The sequence below is a fragment of the Acinonyx jubatus genome, chromosome B3 (genome assembly GCF_027475565.1).
Source record: "Acinonyx jubatus isolate Ajub_Pintada_27869175 chromosome B3, VMU_Ajub_asm_v1.0, whole genome shotgun sequence".
In the NCBI taxonomy this organism is placed as follows: Eukaryota; Metazoa; Chordata; class Mammalia; order Carnivora; family Felidae; genus Acinonyx; species Acinonyx jubatus.
Genome location: NC_069386.1, coordinates 84,804,216 through 84,826,273, shown reverse-complemented (window position 1 = coordinate 84,826,273; position 22,058 = coordinate 84,804,216). Strand labels below are relative to the sequence as shown.

General features: G+C 33.2%; 1 protein-coding gene and 1 non-coding gene across 6 annotated transcripts in view; both read right to left on the bottom strand.

Annotated features, from left to right (window-relative positions):
• Positions 1–22,058, bottom strand: part of MIPOL1 (mirror-image polydactyly 1) — a 301,649-nt gene that overhangs the window by 242,656 nt on the left and 36,935 nt on the right. For 3 of the 5 annotated variants that reach the window (XM_027065610.2, XM_015061575.3, XM_015061576.3), the window contains exons 2-3: positions 10,218–10,355; positions 9,560–9,638 (exon numbers count right to left, since the gene is read on the bottom strand). In XM_027065610.2, the coding sequence (XP_026921411.2) occupies positions 9,560–9,578 (19 nt within the window). In that variant the 5' untranslated portion in view covers positions 9,579–9,638; positions 10,218–10,355. Of the gene's footprint in view, positions 1–9,559; positions 9,639–10,217; positions 10,356–13,124; positions 14,570–18,227; positions 18,885–22,058 lie in introns of those variants that run through there. The other 2 variants (XM_053224387.1, XM_027065609.2) reach the window with 2 other exon arrangements.
• LOC113601613 (small nucleolar RNA SNORA62/SNORA6 family) lies at positions 2,011–2,158 on the bottom strand. Its single transcript, XR_003422906.1, has one exon. It is a non-coding gene; the product is annotated as a small nucleolar RNA SNORA62/SNORA6 family (small nucleolar RNA).

Here is a 22,058-nt window from a genome sequence, read left to right as displayed (position 1 = left end):
GTATGGACGCTAACTTTTCCAATAAGAAATATAAAGAGAAAAAACCAGATTTTCTTTATATGTGCCTTTTATTTTATTTAGGAGCATTTTTAGATTTGAAAAACAAAACAGAAGAATCACCAGTCAGACACTAAGTGGAAATCACTGAAACACAATGTTAGTTCTAATGGATGGATGATTGTGTTTGGTCTTTTGAAACTTTGAAGTATAGGTAAGTCTTGATCACACAAATTAATAAATCCTAAAGCTGGAGTTAACAATAACCATTACACCCAAATTCTGCAGCTTAGCCCAGCCAATTTTTCAAAAGGTCAGGTTGTGAACTGGAGAAGATCAGGGAGGTCCACCGCATAGCTTTGTTGCCAGGCATCTCTCGTCTGGATTGTTGCAGGCATTTATTAGTATTCGTCAGCAGACTCAACAGAGCAAACAAGAAATTCAAGCACGAATAATAAAATGAAATGCTGCTATATAACCCTTTGTCATTCAGCAAATATGGGACTTTTTAGCTACATTGTTCCTAAACCTGGGTTACTACTTTAATTTTTCTCCACAGTGCTGACTGAATGAGTATGCATGTGTGTTAAATGCAGAGCTCCCCTAACAACTGCAGGACTGCCATTTAATCTGTTGGTAGATGGACCATTTCCTGTGGGAACCCTAGCTATGATTTCCAGATCCACCAAATAAATCTCAGATTAAGATTCCAAATGAAACCTGCCTTTGGCAGATAAAAAATGTCAAGATGGATATAAACAGTAAAATTATAAATTATCTAGGTGTTGCATGACAAACCAATGTTCAATTTTTTTTGTTGACATGTGCCCAGATATCAAAACTATATGAGACATTCATCAAATGTCACACTTTCATAATATTGGAGGCATCATTAAAACTGTTTGACTAAGGACCTCAAAGTGTTTAAGCAGTAGCTCAAAAGTATATTTGTGCAAAGTAGAAGAATAAATTTACATATCAGCAGCAGCTCATAAGGGATGGGTAAATATTCTGTTTATCTCTCATTGTAATTCAGGTTACTTTAAATACAAGGTTTTAGGAAATCATTATACTCTATATGGTATCATTACATAACTTCCTATGCAAATGATGTATGTTTTATTCAAATTTACCATTTGTTTCTCCAGGAAAAAAAACAAAAGCATAAAAGGAAAAGGTAGGAACTCCCCATTTCATTAATCAACCATGACTACTATACTAGTGCCTTGTTAGTTATATGTAGTATCGTCAGCCCGTATTTGAGTTAACATTTGTAACTTTTGAAAAAGTATTACATACCTGAGACCAAAAAAAAAAAAAAAAGCCTGAGAAAAGTAAATTTGTTTTTCTTTTTTATAATGTGTTCATTTCAAAGGACTCTGGGGAGGGGAAGAGACTTTAAAAAAAAAAAAAAAGGTAATAAAAGACCAATACAGAACATCTTAGAGAGCAAACAGCCTGTTAAAAATGCAGAGGAAGTCTCTACTGCATTCTCAGGAGATCAAGTATTGTCTTTTTAAGGAAAATTTTTGTTTTGTCTTTGGTCTTCTTACCTGGAAATGCAGACTTGTCCTAGCCCTAATCTCTATACTAGTTGACTATAATATTGGACACTGAAGATTTCTAAAAGAAAACAATCAGATTTGCCAAACTGAAATCGTTACTTTTTAACTATAAACTCTTAAAAGCAAGTGTGTAAATAGGAATTCATTCCAATTATAAATTCTGTACAATTAATCTGTGGAAAGAATCCAGAATATTCTATACTCCAATTTCCAAATGCCTGAAGCCTTAAAGATTATGTATTTATGTCTTTCCTATCATATTTCTTCTAATACATGCTGTTGCTTCAAGGAAACTAATTAATAAAACCTACCTACCTTGATCTGATCAATACTAATCTGAAAATTTTGAAAAGAGACGGGGAAATTTTTAAAATATTGATTAAAGAAAGAAGAGTATATTGTGCTTAGTTTTTTTCTTTCCTTTTTAAGTTACTTTTTATTTTTTTATACCTGTAGTAAGAATTACTATCAAACTCCACTCACTGGGCCACAGACCCTTGTGGTGTTAGACTTACCCCTCACGTAGCACCCTACCTACACTTTTGAGTTCACTGATTAGCCAGCAGCCTCAACTTCAATATCTAACAATGTGCATGTGCTTAGTTTTTATTATATTTCTATACTAAATGCTTAAAATCAATAAGCATTACTATGTTTTGGAATACATCAAATTACCTTAGGTACAGCCAGTGAAACTATTTTAAAAAGGAAAATTTAATTTTAATTTAAAAAATGTAATTAGCAAAAACTAATATATTCAGTATCTATTCAACAAGTATAATTTTACCAACATGAACTAATCACTTTTAACTCTTTACTCACTAGTAGCATCCTGATTTTGAAGTACTAAAAAGTGCCATATGTGAAGACTAGACTCACTCCAAAATTAAAAATGAAAGTCAAATAGGGTTTTTAAAAATAATTACTTTTAATTTACATCTTATCAGCAGAATTTTACTATTTGGCAAGGAATTATTGAATTTATCCAAAAGCTACAGATTACAGTATTTTAAATTCAGTCAATATTTTTAATTCAGTCATTTGGACTACGAAATTTCAAAATTTTGTAGCCTGACTTGTTTTGTTTGCTTCTTCATATTCTCTGATAAAAAACAAAAACACAAAAGACAAAAACACAAAGAAAAACTGCATCTGAAACTACTCTCCTAAAGATAATTATGTCCTACATGTTAGGCTGTTCTTAGTAACACACACACACACACACACACACACACACACACACACACACACACACAGTTGGGAGTATTCAGTTACCACCCCCCAATGCTTTATTCAATTATCAGATATATTGATAACCAAAATCAGTGAGTAAATGTGGTCACATCAGTGCTACTCTACAAACAGCCAGTCAACCTCGACCACTGTGTAAATCACCATAATTTGGGTCTATGTAACAACGAATATTGATTCCGATCTCCAAAATCAAGAAAATGCCAATGCACACTCAGGACTGTACAGGAATCATACTAAAGGTGACAAATTAGCCACTATGGAGACCACAATTGTTATCTTAAATATGATAAGATGAAATCCTAATTTCTTTTGTTTTAATTTTTTTTTTTTACATTTATTCATTTTTGAGAGACAGCGCGAGCTGGGGAGGGGCAAAGAGAGAGGGAGAAACAGAATCTGAAGCAGGCTCCAGGCTCTGAGCTGTCAGCACAGAGCCCAATGCAGGGCTCGAACCCACGAACTGTGAGATCGTGACCTAAGCTGAAGTCAAATGCTTAACCGACTGTCACCCAGGTGCCCCTGAAATCCTAATTTTTAAAAAACTTGAAGATTCAATGATATCGTATCGAGATTTTTGTTGTAAATATGTGTTCCAGAAAGTGCTCTAGCATGAAAGGGCCATAACCAGAAATCAATGAGGAATTTTATCAAAGACCTCAGAATCTTAAGGATAGAGAATTTAAAACAAAGCAAAAAACTGAAAACTTCAGGTATTTTTTTTTCTATTTCAAAAAACCATATTCATATTTTCATGGCCACAAGCAAATATGATAGAGCTTGCATATAAAAAGAGGTGGATTTCCTTAAGTCAAAGAAACAGTCACAAGTTGTTCAAAGAGAGGATCATACCAATAGTACAGAAATGGGGAGAAGTAAACGTATTAAAAAAAGAAATTTACCATTTGTTGTGCTTCTTCTTCATAGTAATTATCATTTTATAAAATAAAGGACCAAAGGTATAGTGAGAATTCCACATGAAGAATATAGCCTCAACTGATTTAAAACACTTGAATGAATGAATGAATGAATGAATGGATAAATAAATAAATAAATAAGGCAAGACTCCTATTATCTTGCAAACTTTTCCCCTTATTCAGAATTTATGGGTGGGTTCGACAATTGTAGCAAATGTTCTACTATAGTAGGGGATGTTGACAGTGGGAAAGGTTGTTTGTGGGGGGCAGGGGGTTGAGTAGGGGGGTATCATGAGAACTCTGCACTTTCTTCTGTTTTGTTATGAATGTAAAATTTCTCTACAAAATAAAGTCTATTTACATATTGCCAAAAAATAAAGTAAAAAAATACAATTTATGGCATAAGTTGACACATGCGAATTATTCATATTAGAAACAATGAATCTCAAAGTACAGTTCATAAACTTTATAACCAGTTAGAAAACTTAAGTTCCCCATATAAACATATTTTTTGCGTTCCATTTTTCAACTGAGGCCAATAATCATTAACAGAATCATTCATATCAAACTTAAAAAATAAAGACACAGAGTCCCATTTATTTTAATAGTTATTTAATATAAAAGAAATTTGTTTTTATGAAAGAATATAACCTCAATCATTCTTTTAAGAGTTTTTAGCATTTCCTCTGTAAATGAATCAATCCTTGTTGACCAGCTGCCAGTAGTCCTAAAACCACTCTCTCAAATATTCTAGAGGGTCCTGTGTGAGAAGCAACCAGCACTCTACTAAGTTAAGTTAGGTCCTATAGAGATGAACAGTAAACTTAATCAGACCTAGGACCCCTATTTATGGCATATGAAAAAATAAAAAATGCATTTTTAAATTCACACTTGCCAAAAGGAGAAGAAAAATTCATTGTGTGGTACCACTAGTCTGAATTTTATTGCAATTGGGATTTCAATACAGATAAAATTATATTTTATCTTAAATGAATATTATTGACTTTATATTGTATCCTAACAAATATAAGCATACTAAATACAAGCTGTACTACTTGGAAAAAATCAAGTTTCTAATGGTATTGTGAACAGTATATTTGAAGACAGTATTTTTATAAAACTAATAACCATTTCAAATACTATTATGTATGTTTCTTAATAGTTTTAACACTTTTTTATAGACCTGCCTTTCACAGCTGGGTAGAATAACAATGACAACGCCACCATTTATTTAGGCCCTGTAAAATATGTTAACTATATATATATTTTTTTTAAGTATCTGTAAAAACCACACTAGTGAAAATAATTGCCCTGGTATGGGAAATACATATTACATAAACTCATTTCTTTTTCAGGTGTTGTAGTAGGGCTTTTACATACACAATCTCTAATCTCCAAAACAGTCCTAAGGGAATTATCTTGCTATTCCATATACAAAAAAACTCAGGCTTAAAATTATGAAATTTGTCCCCAAGTCCAGGTAGGTAGTAAGTGGAAGATTAAAAACGTGAAACCCAGGTCTATCTAACCCCCCAAAGTGTGTTCTTTGTACTTTAACATTTTATTGAAATGATTAAATGCAATGGTTCTCCAGTAAAATTTACCTTCCACTATGAAACAAAACCAAATTACAATGCATTTTAGGGAAAATATAACATTACTTAATAGAAGTCAATTATTAATTAAAGTTCAAGTCCTGTAATTTAACAGGGAATGATTAATTAACTAGATTTCAAAACACTGAATTTCAAGCAGTGTCTAATAATGCCTAGGGAATCTTTTTTTTTTTTTTTTACTACCAGCTATGTTGCTGGTAGAAATGGATGTCCATTATATGCAACTTAACATTTCCTTCTGTGCTGCTTTCAAAAGAAAGTTTATGAAAATGATATGAGATTCTACAATCATATTTTAGTCATAATGATCAGACATTTAAAAGCATGCTAGACCTTTTTCTATAGTGTTTCTATCGATGTCTCCCCTTATAAAATGCTTGCAAATCACGTAATAGTTTTAGATGTAATTTAATTACAGAACAACAGATGGACAAAAGGTGAAAAGAATACATGCTTTGTGAAATGACGAAGATAGATGAAGCAATAATAAAAGAGACTGATGGTGGCACACAGGTCCCAAATACCAACTAGATATACACAGTATTCTGACTCTATAAGAAACTAACAAACCATAGACAAGTTACCTTTTCCTAGGTTTTAGTTATTTATTTTTGCTTAGCAGAAAAACCAGCAGAATCATGGTTATAAAAGATAATTGCTAGTCTACTTCTAAAACAAAGAGGACAGGTGCTTTCACTTAAATTCACAAGATAAGGTTTTTAAAAATATTTACTAATTTCCCATAAACTGCAATATCAAGGGACCCAAAGCAGTTCTAGCAGTGGTTTTTCATCTCAAGTTTTAAATGCATACAATGATTTAGAATCAGGTTCACTCTGTAAGCTTAAAATAGTTTAAAAACACATGAGTCTTATTTAAATTGAGATAATACGTAAGTGAAAATAACTACTCTGTATAAAATACATATTAAATATAATTCCCTAAAATAGTAAACCTAAAAATCATATTGAAGAAACTCATAAAATTGAACGGTTTTTGTCTGAAGCTTCTTCAAACTGCATGATTCTTACCATTTCTAACCTTCAACTGGTAAGAAATATTTAAAATATAGACTTAATATTTAATTTGGGTAAGCACAGTAACCTTTTTTAACCTTTCTTAGGGAACACTGACCCCTAAAGGTTCTAAATTTGAATAAGTTTCACAATATTCTGAATTTAAATGGCATTCAGACGTCATTTTTACTTACATTATTGTAGGTATATATGTTTATGGCAGATATGTTTGTTCATAAATATGTAAACTATTTTCAGTGGACTATTGTGCACTATAGATAAACAACTAAACTATGTTTCAGCTAACTTAATAAAAGGCACCAAATTTAATAAGAAATATCCAGAAATGTATTAAACTATTCCAAAAAATTACTCACCAGAGACTTCTAACCCTCATGTCTTTTTTCTTACATAGATAAGTAAATAGTTAGTAAATGCTAAAAAGGGCTAAGCAACCAATCACATAGCAACTCATTCTGGGGGGGGGGGGGGTGCTGACCGTACATACATCCTTTGATTATAACACTTCATTTTTTTTTTCTGAAAAAGCAGAAAAAAGAAAAGCCCTAAAAAACAAAATTTCACAAAAGGGCAAGACATCATTTACTTCTTAAGAAGCCAGAAGATGTTATAAATGCTCACCTGGCAACACTTTCATTCACTCACACTTAAAATTTCATTCATTTAGAGTTGTGTTTGTAACTACTCAAACCTGGAAACATTTTGTAGATACCTTCACTCATCCTACCTACCCCCTATAGCTTTACATTTTCTAAACTGTCAATAATAACAAAACCAAAAAAAGTAAGTTGTTACATCTGTTAAATTTATATACCTCATCAACTCTAACTTGAAATATTTCAGCAATGTTTCTACAATAAATCTAGGAAAAGGCTTAGCCACTTCAGCACTCCTTATAATAAAATTTGTAAGGTGACACAAAGGCATGTGTGTGTAATACACGTTTTTATGTAGTTCAATTTCTTAAAAAAATAAGTAAAATAATGTATAAAATAACTAATTACCCACCCAGACTATGAATACTAGTGTAAGACAGAGCTTTGAAGCAATTAGTGCTTTATGATAAATCCTGTGAACCCTGATATCAAGGCAATGACCATGTGAGATTTTACTGTTTAAACATATCACTTATCACAAAAATCAAAAGATATTACATTTACCAATTTAACTTTATTTCTTAATAATGTTTCATTAACAGGCCCTTTATATAAAGGAATGTCTTTCCTATTTCTGATGTAAAAAAAAAAAAAAGCCCGTAAAAATGCAAATTTTCTTAATGATGCTTCAGTCACGTCTATTGTAGTCCGTGCCTTCTGCAAACTCTTTATGCATCTATGTCTTTAGTCCTAAAACCTTCCTTTCTTTAAGTGTCCTAGAGCTTCAGCAGCTCCCTTCCTGAACTTCTTTCCTGGTTATTCTACACTTATAGAAGTATTTCCTCCACAGCCTCTAGATCTTTAGATATATTAAAAATAATTCCTTTGGCTCCTTAGAGATCCTTTCGTCTATAATTTGAACAACATGACTTCCACAGCAATGTGACCTCTGAATAGGGAACATAAGTAACAGGGGCATCATTATTTACTTCCTCTTTTCTTATTATTGCACATAAATTGAGTAAAACTGTTTTGAGCTCTTGAAAAGAAGAATGTTTCTTGTTTATCATAAATGAATAAAAACAGCTACAACAAATTAGTTCCCAGCTTCACACCAGTACAATCTTATCACAAACTTGAATATAAAGAGATTGGACCAAAATGAAGTGTCACAAAACCCATTCACTAAAACTAAACTTTCCCCAAAATGGCCTTTATCCTTTTGAAAAAGGTGATAGTATGGTCAATATATGGTAAAAGAAGAACCCGGTTGAGGTAGAGGGCACCAAAAAAGGGAGAGAAGTGTGCAATATTTTGGGAATAATCTCATTTTTTTTAACTACACAATTTAGAGGAAATAAAAAATGATGTACATACAAACAAGCCTTCAACAATATGCAACACTATATTCAGAATGATTCGTTTCTCAGGGATTTCAGATTTGCAACATTTTACTGTAAGATACTTCAATTAAAAACCTAATATTTTCTAAACTTCTCTCTTTATGGCTGTCTGTATTTTGCTCTATAGACAGATGTCCCCTGCCTGCCTGTCCACCTACCTACCTACATGTCTGCCTGCCTATCGTCTGTGTTTTTCAGGCTATCTCTCAGTCTGTGTGCCTTTTTAACTGTGTTTCTGTCTCTGACTGTTCTCTTCCTTTGCCTGTGGATCTTTCTCTCCCTGTCTCAGATTCTGTTTTCATGTCTCTCTCTGTCTCTGCCTGGGAATGTCTTTCTCTGTATCCATCTGCACATCTATACATGTCTCTGTTGCTTTATCTCTGGCACTCTCTGACCCCATCTCTCTGCAGGTGTCTCTTTCTGAGTGCATCTTTTGGTGTGGACCTGTCTCCTTTACCTGTATGTGCCTTGGTCTGTTTCTCTATGTGCATGTGTCTCTCTCCATATATATGTCTCTCTCTCTCTTTATGTATATATTTTCTATCTCTCTTTCACTGTGTGTCTCTTTTTGTGTGTGTCTGTGTATGTCTATGCCTCTATCTCCTTCAGTGTGTCTCTTTTTATCCTGTCTCTCTCACTGTATGTCTCTGTCTCTTTCTCACTGCTGGTCTCTGGTATCTTCCTCTGTGCATCTATGTGTGTAGGTCTCTTTTTGTGTGTATCCTACACACGCGTGTCTTTCTCTGTGTATGTGCTTCCAACATGCGTGTCTGTGCCTCCCTCTCTGAGTTCAGTATCTCCCTCCCTGTGTCTGTGTCTCTCTTTGTTTGTGTTTCTTTCTCTGTGTGTGGCTCTCAGTATGCATCTCTCCCAGTCATTCTCTCAATCTCCTCTCTTGATCACTTTGTGCATGTTTCTTCCTCTCTCCCTGCTGTTTTCTTCTTTCTCTCTCAGTGTCTCTTCCTCCATGTGTTTCTCTTTTTCTGTGTGTCTTTCTTTGTGTCTCTTTTGCAGTATGTGGGTCTCATTGTGAGTGCCTCCTTCTTTGTATGTGTGCGCGTGCATGTGTGCTTGTCTGCCTCCGTCTAATATACTGGTTAGAACAAACACACTTCATTCAGTGCCCTGAACTAGCACAACACCTGGGGTTTGGTATTAATACCTTAAAAGTCCTTACCTTTTGACCAGTCCTCCATTTGTACTTCTATTCTTGTTTGCTCTGGCAATGTCTCTGGTTTTTGCTCCAAGATTTGAAGCTAAAATAAAGCCAACTCTAGATAAATAAACTTAAAACAATATATCGGAACATACCTAAACCTTACCTTTGTTTAACAGAGAATTTACAGGATAAATGGTTTTCTAAAACATTTATAATGGGACTATTAAGTGTATATTTCAACAGGTGAAATTAAATCTTTTTTTCTAAGGAAAAGGTCCTTTCTTTCACACTTACATTTTAGTAAATACAGTTCAGGTTAAGCTTCTAGACATTCTTGCTCCTTTGGTTAGAAAATCATTTAATTTATTTAACTTAAGACTTTTCTAATTCCATCAATTTAAGAAAAATAAAATTTTTACTCTATTTGTCATAACTTTACACCAAAAATTTCAAATGTATTGGTTTAAATTTACAATGTGTATTTTCATATAAAACATTTTATACTTGTAAAAGTAATTTAAGAATACTATTCAATTTTTTTTAAAACATAGACTATCATTAACTTGAACAATTGATATTTGTGTCTTGCATTTGTTTTTACAGTAAACATGACAAAAGCTACGCATGTTTTTTTTGTTTTTTGGCATGCTTTTAAGGAGAATAAAATTAGATTTACCTCACAGCTAGAATTCTGCGTTCTTTAAAAAGTCCTCAAATAAAGCTGTCGTAAGCTTCTCCTTTTCCAATTTTCTCTAAATATGTTGATCTGGAGTTAGCAATCTTTTTCTAAGTTCCTCATTTACTTTTGGATTAGCTGAAAATATAGGAAGTTATTAATATCAAAGAAATATGTCCCAGTCAATGAAGCCATTTCCCTACATATTGCCCAAAAAGGTTAATAATAATTGCAGTCTTTTAATAAGAGATTCATATAGCAAGACATGTAGAAAATACAGTCTTTAATAACCTCTGGAGTATTTTAAAACATGTCTTACAGGCCTTAATGTGCTTAGTAATATACTATTTAAAACCATAATTTTATCCCTCTGCAATATACAGTCACTCTTCCTCATCATTTACCCAGCTAATGAATGCCAGCAATTAGTAAAATGTAATCCCATTGCACAATCATTTTAATGCTTTTAGCACTCAGAAAAGTAAACACCAAATTAATACTGCTCAAGCCATATCAGATCCTAGTTGGAAGCAAGCAATTATAGTTCAGCTCCTCAGGTGTAATTAAATGATTGAAATGATTTAGTTCCATAAATGCAAGTTAATTCATAAGCAAGCAACAAATATACTGGGAGTAATTACAAGAAACATTGACAGTCTAAGCAGGGCTAATTCTTTTATGAGCCTGATATAGTAAAATGCTGCCCTCTCCTGGGCATGTAAGTGAATATCTCACAGCCAAAAACAAAAAAAAAAACCCACCTACCCAAAACCTAACTTTTAAAAACCTACTAGAAAAAATAGTAATATCCAATATATCAATTTGATTTCATTCCTTATACAAAAAAATTAACTTATATCTTATACTGTGATAATTTCTACACACTCTGGTTATTAATGCTTTTTCTAATCAAGCTCTGAGTCCCAAAACATACTAGGCAATTTCTATACATCTAATGAAACAAAATCATTCACCTATAACACTGACAGACTACAAGTGAAACTTCTAGTACCTGTCTGGACTGCCAGGCCACTGCCTATATTCTCTCATCATTAAACCCTAAGTGAACTGTTACAGATAGTAACTAAATCATGCTTTTTTATGTACTTTTTTATGTACTAGAATTTGCATGAAAAATAATCTCTGAAAAAATATAAAACAAAATACTGTATTGTTATAACTGTACGTGATGGTCTACAGCTGTTTTTAATGAACTTCGATAATAAAAATAAAATGGTGTAATATCATTATAAACACATTTGAAAACATAAAAAGTAACAAGTGATACACAAAGTAAAATGCATTCTGATTTTACTTAATACCATTCCCAACTTTTTACTTCCTTAGGCTAAAATTCAGAACAAATTGACTTGTATACTACTCAGATGGTTCTTAACTAAACTTCTCACACTATCTGTAAGAAGCTTATTTGTTATACATTTAAGTTATACTATAATCAATAAATCTGTGTTAACACATATGTATTTGAATCACTAAGCCCCATGAGAATCATCCCTTTGACTAACTATAAAATTAAATTGAGATTCTCAAATATTCTCAAATATTACCAATAGCACAACAAATGCTTAATTCTCCAACAAGTGCAAGCAATACTTGCAGTGGATAATGTTTAACACTACCAATACTTTTGTGGAGGGAGGAAACATTATTGCTCTTCTGATATGCTTTCAAACGCATTAAAATAACCATATTCTAAGTCATATCCTAACTATAAAAATAGAATAAACCAAAATATTAAAAAGTCTTGCCACTAAGTTTAAAATGTACAGCACATTTGCTTTGCCCTTGATGTCACAGTCTTATTTTTCAATTCATATCTTGTACACTGTAAGTTAATTGCTTTTGGAAAGTACTTATTATTCATGTAAAAATTAATGTGCCAATGTGTTTAAATCCTCTTAAATGACCATTCATGCATCTCTCTTCTTTAAGTACCAATGAAATCTGTCAAAAGACATCAATGCAAAATGGTCTTAAAGAAAGTTCTAATAGAGATTTTTTTTTCTGCTAACACAAGATTTTCATATTCACCAACTTTACTTAAATTCCATTAATTTTTTAAGCTACTTTTAATAAATTCACCAAGTAAAATTTTTAGGCCCCATAGTCTGTCATTTGTGTTCCAGCTGACATTATGAATATTAATAACAGTGTTATCCTGATTAAATAGGCTTCATATGAAATCCCTGTGAATCCTATAGCTCAGACATCTCATTTTTCCAACTCTTTATGAATTTGGATTCAGACATTAAACTGGAAAAATCTTAAAAAACAGATTTAATGGCACATTTGCATATTGTCAAGCAAAAATTAGATGTTCTAATGATTCAAATAATTACAACTTATATATCTACATATTGTAAAAGGAAAAGATTTCTGTAAACATGCAACATATTTTATATTTCTATTAATTTTAGGACAAAGGAGAAGACTAATAAAATACCAACTCCTTTCCTTACACTCACTTTAAGATTTGACATCAAGAACTTGTTTCAATCAAAAATTATATATTCATGTTAAAACTAGTTGGATGATTTATATAGACATCTTATCATGTCTAACTTATCATATCACAGACAAAATATAAGTTAATTGCTTTATCATTAATAATGTTTACCAGGTTCAAGTAGCAAAATAAAAACAATTCCCAACTAACGTGTTTATGAGTTGTGCTGGAAAAATTACCCAGGTTAAAAAAGACAAAAACAAAAACAAAAAGTCTTTAATATAACAGACAGAACACACCACATTAGCATCTGTTAAATTAAGATCTTCTCTATCACAGATTCCCAACCTTATTCCTTCAAGTTGTTTTTACTCTCAAAGGAAGTGGTCTTATTATGTAAAAAAAATAAAAAATAAATAATAATTAAGGAAACTGCATACCCCCTTTTCTCTCTAGGTAGATGGGAATCTGCATTCTTCTCCCAAAATTTCCTACCTTTACCCTATCAAAAAAACAAAGAATGAAAAAATTTAAATAAACATCTCTATCATCTGAAATGTGACTTGACTCTCCTTGTTTACTCAGCAGTAAAACACCTCATGAACCAAAATTTGCTCTTTGACCAGTCTAAAATTTCTAATCTGCCTAAAAATTTATAAGTGACTCTGACATCTCTCCTTTAAAATTAAAACAATGCCTTTTAGGTAAAGAGGCATTTTATTTAAAAACGGGTTTCACCAATGTACCAATATATTGTACCAGGATTTTTAAAAATTTATTTTAAATAGGAGATGCCCTGAGGGCGTCTGGGTGGCTCAGTGGTTAAGCATCCAACTTCAGCTCAAGTCATCACCTCACAGTTTGTGGGTTGGAGCTCTGCATCAGGCTCTGTGCTGACAGTTCAGAGCCTGAAGCCTGCTTTGGATTCTGTGTCTCCCTCTCTCTCTGCCCCTCCCCAGATCATGCTCTGTCTCTGTCTCAAACAAAAATAAAACATAAAAAAAAAAAAAAAAGACCCATTCTCAGGGTGATTTGTTAAATTGGAGATACCCTTCTTATCTTCCTCTGCAAAAGCCATATTATAGCAACGGTTCTTGATGGACTTTAGTTAATGGCACTTTTTTCATAATACATCTTTAATTAAATCACAATTTTTGTAAATTGAATTCAATAGTGTCAAACCAGGAATCATTTGTAATACTGCCTCATTCATATCCAACCGTAACCAAAAAACTCCAAATTTTATATTTCTTAGCGGAGAAATGTTGCTAATTTCTGCATTGAAAAGATTTCATTAAAAGGCTAATGGAGAGCACTGCATTTCGGAGAGTCAAATATTTTATCACATAACTCAATATATACCATATATGCATATGTTCCACTGATGGATTTTCTTCTTATTAGACCAAAGTCTCTCAAACATTCACAGTTCCTGGCACATTCTTTTCCAAAAAGAATTCCTTTCACTCACTGTGCCTCATGTCACAGCCCACTCCCTACAAAGCTCTAGATAATCCAAGGTCTTCAGAGCCAGGAAAAGCAAGAAGAGGTTTCAGGAGAAAGGATAAGGGATAAAAGAGGCCCCACTCCATAGCTATCAAAACTTACAATGCACATACTATTTCATCCCTCAGTTCTACTACCAGAAGTATTTAGAAAAATATGTAAAATATATTTTTATGTACAGAGACACTCACTGAAGCAGTATTTGCAAGAGAAAATACGCTCTAGTCATACTTGATTTCTTTCTGTTCCTTGAACTCACCAAGGTTATTTTTGACTCAGAGCTTTTATACTTGCTTGTCCTTCTGCCTAGAAGTCTTTTTTTCTAAAGCTCGAAACAATTTTCTTCATCATTCAGACTTTCTTTTCTCTCCTTCCTTCCTTCCTTCCTTCCTTCCTTCCTTCCTTCCTTCCTTCCTTCCTTCCTTCCTTCTTCTGGCCATCCTACCTGAAGTAGGATAGTACCTATGCTTCTGCCTTCGTGAAATTTCTTAATTTGTTTAGGTTTTATTTCATTGTTTTTGATAGATCTCAGCCAACTTAAAAGTCTATGTAAATTACATGCAAGCAGGGCTGTGGATCTTCTCCTTCATCTATATTCTTAGAAGGTATTTGGCATATAGTAACTATTCAGTATATATTTAATAGAAAGGAGGATGGATGGATAGATGGATCAATGACTAGCAGAAATACAGACTTAACATAAATGTTCATCAACAGAAAACTGAGAATATAAAGTGTAAACCATAAAGCAAATCTGTATGGTTTATACTATAAATGCATACATGTACTGTGTGTGGAAGATTCTTTCAACAAGCATTTGTTAAGCACTTATATATTATATGTCAGACACTGTTCTAGGAGATAGATAGGCAGTGGTGAATAAGATAAATAAATTTCCTACTCAGAATATGTCTTTGGCCAAAACAATGCAAGTACAAAACATAAAAGTAAAAACAGAAATGTAAAACTATTTTTACATATGCATACATGCTTGAATAGGCAAAGCAAAGAATACTCAGGAAACTATTACCAGTGGTTACTGGGAAAAAAGGACCTAAGAGTTGAGGTGGGGATACGGAGGAATGAGAGAAAGAAGTATTTTTTTTAATGTTTTTATTTTATTTTTGAGACAGAGAGAGACAGAGCATGAGCGGGGAAGGAGCAGAGAGAGAGACTCAGATCCAAAGCAGGTTCCAGGCTCCAAGCTGTCAGTACGGAGCCCGATGCGGGGCTCAAACCCACAAACCGTGAGACCATGACCTGAGCCGAAGTCGGATGCTTAGCTTAACTGACTGAGCCACTCAGGCGTGCTGAGAAAGTATTTTTATTTCATTTTATATCTGCATAACTTGATGTTTTAACCATGTGCATGTACAATTTTTAACTTAATAAATATTTATTAATAATCTTGGAACTGAACAGGAAATTTTGAAGGAAACCATATTACACCTGAGAGATATAAAGTGAATAAAAGGGACATAATCTTTATGATTCCCTTGAAACTTTGAAAAAAAAATTGTTGCCTAATTACTCTTTTATAATTATACTTTATTATGGTTGTTTGCTTGCTTGCTTGGTTTAAGTACAGTGAAAATTTAAATTAATACATGGTAGGAATTTTTTGGAAAAGTTTAAAATAAATAAGTTTCCTAAGAATTATGCAAATATTTCTTAAAACAATCACATTTCTTTGTTCAGTTAGGGACTATTTATTTATAGAAGTCACAGTGTTCAGGATTTTGAAGTTTGTAATAAAAAAATTTATTAAAGGGTTTATAATAAAAATAAGTTTTTCTATATTATGACTACCGTATGTTTGTCACACATAGTTCTCATGTTATATATTTAGTAATCAAGAAATTACTAATCAAAAAGGTAAATTACTCATCATTGAAGATCAAGGAAGGACATCAAATTAAGAGGATATAAATATTTGGTGTTTAAAATAAACGGCTTTCATGTTTTCAAAACTTGAAGGGCAAAACAATATACCACTTGGAACACTGTGACTGTTTTTAGTGCCAGTTACAAATGACACTTTGAAAATGGAAATCGCATTGCATAGCCTTCTGATAAATTTTTAAAAACCAAAACTGTAAAACTAGTATTATTTTCAGAGAGCTAATGAGATACAGGATTTTCTAAAATATCCTGAAACGTTTTGCCCTAGGCCAAACTAAACTAAATCACTTAATCTAGCACAGAACAGAATATAAAAACAAAGTCAGCTTATAGAATAGTTTCTCTAGGGAACAAACAGCCTGTTTTCATAAGATTCATGTGGGTGCCAAGTTCTGATGCAATTACCTACTCCTTTACACAAAGGCTTGCATTTCCACACAACCAATTGAAGTTCTTGGCATATCAGCGGTAAAAAAGTATTAGAGCAAGTTAAATCAATCTATAATGACAACTGGTATGAGCAGCCACTTGAAATCAAATGAAATAACAGCTATTAGAAACTGTCTTGCTAAAATAAAGTACAAATAACCACACAAGGTCTTAATTAATTATCAGGAATCATAATGCTAACAGATTTTTATCAAAAAGCTATTTAATAATTCTCTGTAGTTTATAGTTACTGAGACATTAACAAATAGAAGCTGAGAATCAACATATTCCAAAAACAAGTTATACTTTCCCTCCTGTTTTGAACACTTAATAGCAATGCATACATTGTATAATACAATGTTTATGCCATTTGCTAACATTACAGTACCTAATCATTCTCAATGGGCAGTGCTGCCTGCAAACTATGCATTTCACTTTTTAAACTGTAATGTTAAAGACAACTTCTAGGTTGCAAAATATAATTACTAGAACAAAATCTTTAAACAGCAAAATAAATGTTAGGCTCTAATTTCTTGTTCAATATCTAGGAAATCACAGCTGTCAGTCTCCTTTAACTGAAGAGCTACAAAAGCTCATGTAATTTCTTAAGTCATTCTTAATAAATATTTTCATTAACGAAAAGTATGTAATAAGAATATGGTCCTAAAAATAGATATTCCATAGTTAACAATAAAAATACAGTGTGAAAAGAAAAATATAAGCCACCCTATATATAGTAATTTCCTTCCATAAACACTTTGATTCTTCTTGCATTTAAAATTACGATTTCAACCATAAATTATATGTAAATATTCCATTATCTCTTTTCTTCATCATACTATGTAGTTTCTTAGGATCAGTACATGTTCACTAAAAATTTTTCAGAAAATACATTTAAAAAACATTCCTAAATGGCAAATCAACTGAGTTAAAGATATTTATAAAAAAATTAATAGTAATACAATTATACAGTGTTCTAAAGTATTAAATACATTAAACAATGTGTGCTTTTAATTTTTTAAAGACATTTTTCAAAAGACACTGATGATCTTCCATTTTAAAACATAAGACTTTACTTCTTTCAAGAAAACTGCAGCTCTGTGATGTGGCTGTGCTCAAAATGGCTGTATAAATAATTTGACATTTTACACTACTAACTGTGTAAGAAAACCTTTTATAAACTGTGAAGAAAAAGAGAAAACAAAAACTGCCATAAATATCTAAGGTATTACAAAACAGCAATCAAACATTATAAGCCTCCTGGTTGAGGTATGTAATACAAACTAATATGTATCATCCTGTGGAGGGAATAGGGATGGGTAGAGATTGGAGGGCTAGGGGAGCCGAATTCATAAAGGCTGGCAGAATAAGATGAAACAAGATTAACTAACATGAACCACGAAGGACAATTGTTGAAGCTCTGTTATGTGTACATACAGGTTCATATTGTTTCGCTACTCTTGTACATTTAGGATTTTCCATAACAGATAGTTTAAAACACACAGTGTAAAATTAAAGGACATATACAGCATTATTTACTTGCTAGCAAAACCCATTAAATAATCGTTCACAGGACCAGCAATGAGTGTTCCATGTTCTATAAGAATGTTATTAAAACCCCATCAATCTCATGCCTGATATATATATACACATATCATGCAACAAATACTGCATGCACATCTTTCACAGATAACATAGGCACACACCTCACATGGATTTATACTGCATGTTATCTGAAGAAAAGCTTACAAATTTCATCTTAGCATACAGGAACTGAAAAGAAAATAATATCAGCTGATAATATATATTAAATGCTAAAATAGATAATATATTAAAATGCTTTGGAATTACTCCCTGACCTTAATCTAACAACTTCCTGAAGCTAAGACAATATGTTACCAATGACCTAGTGCATATGGGAAACAGGGTAGGTACACTCTGTCACCTTTAGCAAACATTTTCCTCACCAAGCTAATTACAGGCCATCTGCTACACCCTGAAGCAACATCCTAGTAAGTTACTGCTACTGACTTGCAATGTAAGTAACCAAGTTTATGATATGCTGTAGTCATAACTATATAAATTTGAAATATTCTCTAATTTTATTTACACAACATTTATTTCTATTCCTGAGGATTTTTCCCATTTGTAGAACAGTCATATTTCTTTGAAAAGGCATAGTGATCTTAAATGAGGATGACTTACATAGAAGAATCATAAGCAGAAATAGTGATCATGACTATAACACCATGTCTCAAAATTTCAACACTTGTCACCTTTTAATACATGTTAGGTCTATGGCTGAACCAACAAATTAGGTAAATTTTATACTTCATCACACTGTTTACAATAAAATTATTTTACTAAGTAATAACTTCTATCAGTGAAAGAAATAAGTATATCTGTAATCTAAGGTGAAATGACAGTCACAGGTCAGGTCCTACACCCAATTTAATTCTATTTAATTTAATTTAATTTAATTTGAGAGAGAGAAAGAGAGAGAGAGAGAGAGACGAACCCCAACCAGGCTCCACACTCAACACAGAGCCTCATGCGGGGCTTGATCCCACAGCCCTGGGATCATGACCTGAGCGGAAATCAAGAGTCAGGTTCTAAATGACTGAGCCACCCAGGCTCCCCCAGTTTAATTCTTTTTTGATTCTTTATTTTGAGGAACTGCAAACTCAAATTCATTCTGATTGAAATAATTAAACATTTGCTGGAATACCTCCTGATAGCTACTATTCCAAACTTTAAAATACTAAAATATTTTTAAATAAATATTTTAAAACACAGATAAATCTCAAAAGAAAGGTAAACATTCACCTGTCAAAATCAAACCATAACAGAGTGGGACTTGAAGCCAAGCAGTCCATGAAAATGTTGAGAGCAAATTGAGTTAGAGGTTCAACTACACTGACTTTCACCATCCTTAAATAGCAATCAGATAATTTCCAACCACCTGTTCAATATCTTAGCCAGACACAAGGCACCTGCCAAATTAGGTGAAAAAGTTAACTACCCAAGATCAAAACCAAAAGCCTTTAACCGTGGCGGGACAAGGAATCCAAATCTGCACTTAAACCAAGCAACTAACATAAAACTGTTTTAACAACCTGATAACCTGTATTCCAGCCAGAAGTTTAAAAGGGAAAAAAAAGGTCATGTGCTAGATTTCTTTACAAGATAAAATCTTCTGAAAATAAGCTCACAGCCATTCAAAACTATAAAATATATGAAATAATCTGTTGTAAAAAAAGATACTATAGACATACAAAAAAGAGGTGGGGGTTCACACTTGAATTAGAGAAAACTAAGCAATCTGAAATCAATCATCAAAGTAGGTATGATTTTTAAATTGCCAGATAAAGCAATGTAACTATTAAAGATCAGGCAGTTACTAAATAAGCATGGATAGATACAAAAAATGGTCTAGCAGAAATCACAGAAATGAGAAATATGTTCACTGAACTTGAAATGACAGATGAAGTGAAAACTAGAAAACACTGGAAGTGAAAATTGATGATTTGGAGACAAGGGAGAAGAAATTCCCGGGAATGCAGCACAGAGTAACAGAGTTGGAAATATGAGAAAGAAGAATCAGGGAAGATAAAAGTTCTAACATATGTCCAATAAAGGTTAGAGAAGGGGCGAACAGAAAAAAGAAAGGAAAAGCAAAATAATTATACTCTGATTAGTACAGAGAATGTGTCCCTGGAAAAGAAAACTTGAATGAGATTTACACAGTGTCAACATTTCTTAATTCCTATAGAGATGCATTTCCAGCAGCATATTTTGGCAATGATCCTTCATTTTCATCAAATTCCTGAAATTATGGCACACCTATACTGTTTTGTTAGGTACAAATCAGAGTGATGCATTTAATACCCTTCATAATATGAAGAGATGTTTAATAATGCTAAGCCTGCTGATCTTTTTCCTGTTTCCTCAACGTTTACATGAAGGCACAGGGAATCACCAACATAATTGCTGTTAATATCAGCATGACACTATTTCTCCATTTCTTATTTTATTTTTTTTATTGTTTATTGGGGTGGGGGGGAGGGGAAGACAGAGAATCCTAAGTAAGCTCTGCGCTGACAGCACAGAGCCTGATGCAGGGCTCGAACTCACAAACTGTGAGATCATGACCTGAGCTGAAGTTGGACACTTAAACCAACTGAGCCACCCAGGCACCCCTCCATTTTTTATAGTCCAGTATACTTACACATCTCCTATTACCAATTGGTCAAAACTGTTTGCTAAAAATCAAAACAAATGGCAGAATGCAATGCCACACTTAAACGCTGAGTGCATATAGTACAAACTGCAGTCTTCTCACTGGCCAAGAGCATATGATAGCACTCAGAGCATAGAAAAAAATATGGATTAGCAATGTTCTAAAAGTATTTCTTTATACTTTACCCACCTTTACATTCTTTCTCAGGAAGCTGGCAGAGAATGTGCTCTACCAAAACAAGGGAGTAAAGCATGAAAGAAGTAGACCCTGGTTTTAGAAAACAGAGGTCCTATCTAAGGAGAGAGGTAAAAAGAATACCTAAGATCATGATGAGGGAAATCATGGGATAACAGCTATACACCAGACATTGAGGGAAATCATTCAAACCTGACAGCATTAAGAAAACTTCAGGAGCGTCTGGGTGGCTCAGTCAGTTAAGCATCTGACTTCAGCTCAGAAAGTGAAGGTGTACCAGGGGCAGACATATCAACAGAGACCTACCTCCTTGTAGGAGTTACCTGGATTGGTTCTCCCAACTTTTACTCTTCCTTTCCATTTGGAAGACGTAAACAGCTAAAAATTACATTTTCCAGTCTCTTTGCAGCTCATAGTCCAAATGTAAAGAAAGGTTTTACCAGGTAGATGTTGTACTCCAACAAGATATGGGAAGAAAGTAAGGCAGAGGACACCTGTTTGCTTTCAGCATGTAAAGTCAGACATGGATGTTTCTGGTGGCAGGCACTGGTCTAATGTCTAGTGTGAGACCCCTGGTATGACAGCCAGTTGTAGTGGCAGCAGCATCAGCTTTCTGACCTCTAGACTGCAACAGTAATATAATGATGCTGAATCATGGTCTACAGATAATCTCTAACTTCTGTTCCAACATTTGGAATAATTTTATAAACTCTAATTCCCTATATAAGGTCCTTTCTGCTTGGAATATTTAGGGTGTGTGTGTGTGTGTGTGTGTGTGTGCACATGCGCGTGCCTTTCTGTCCTATAATGTGACCGATGACATTTTGCCTATCTTTGATAGCTTCAGGAAGTAATGAAATCTGCGATAAGACTGAGGTAAGGGGGATCCAGAAGCAGCAATATAAGCATGTTACATAGAAATATGAAAGTAGAGGGATATATCATTTGCATTATATAAAGTTGCATCCACTGTTTAAGTACACATTTGGTGAGTTTTGACAACTGTCTGCAATAGTATAACAAAAAATACCATTATAAAGTTGCCTCATGCCCCTTTGCAATAAATCTACCCCACTCCCCAATCCCAGGCAACCACTGATCT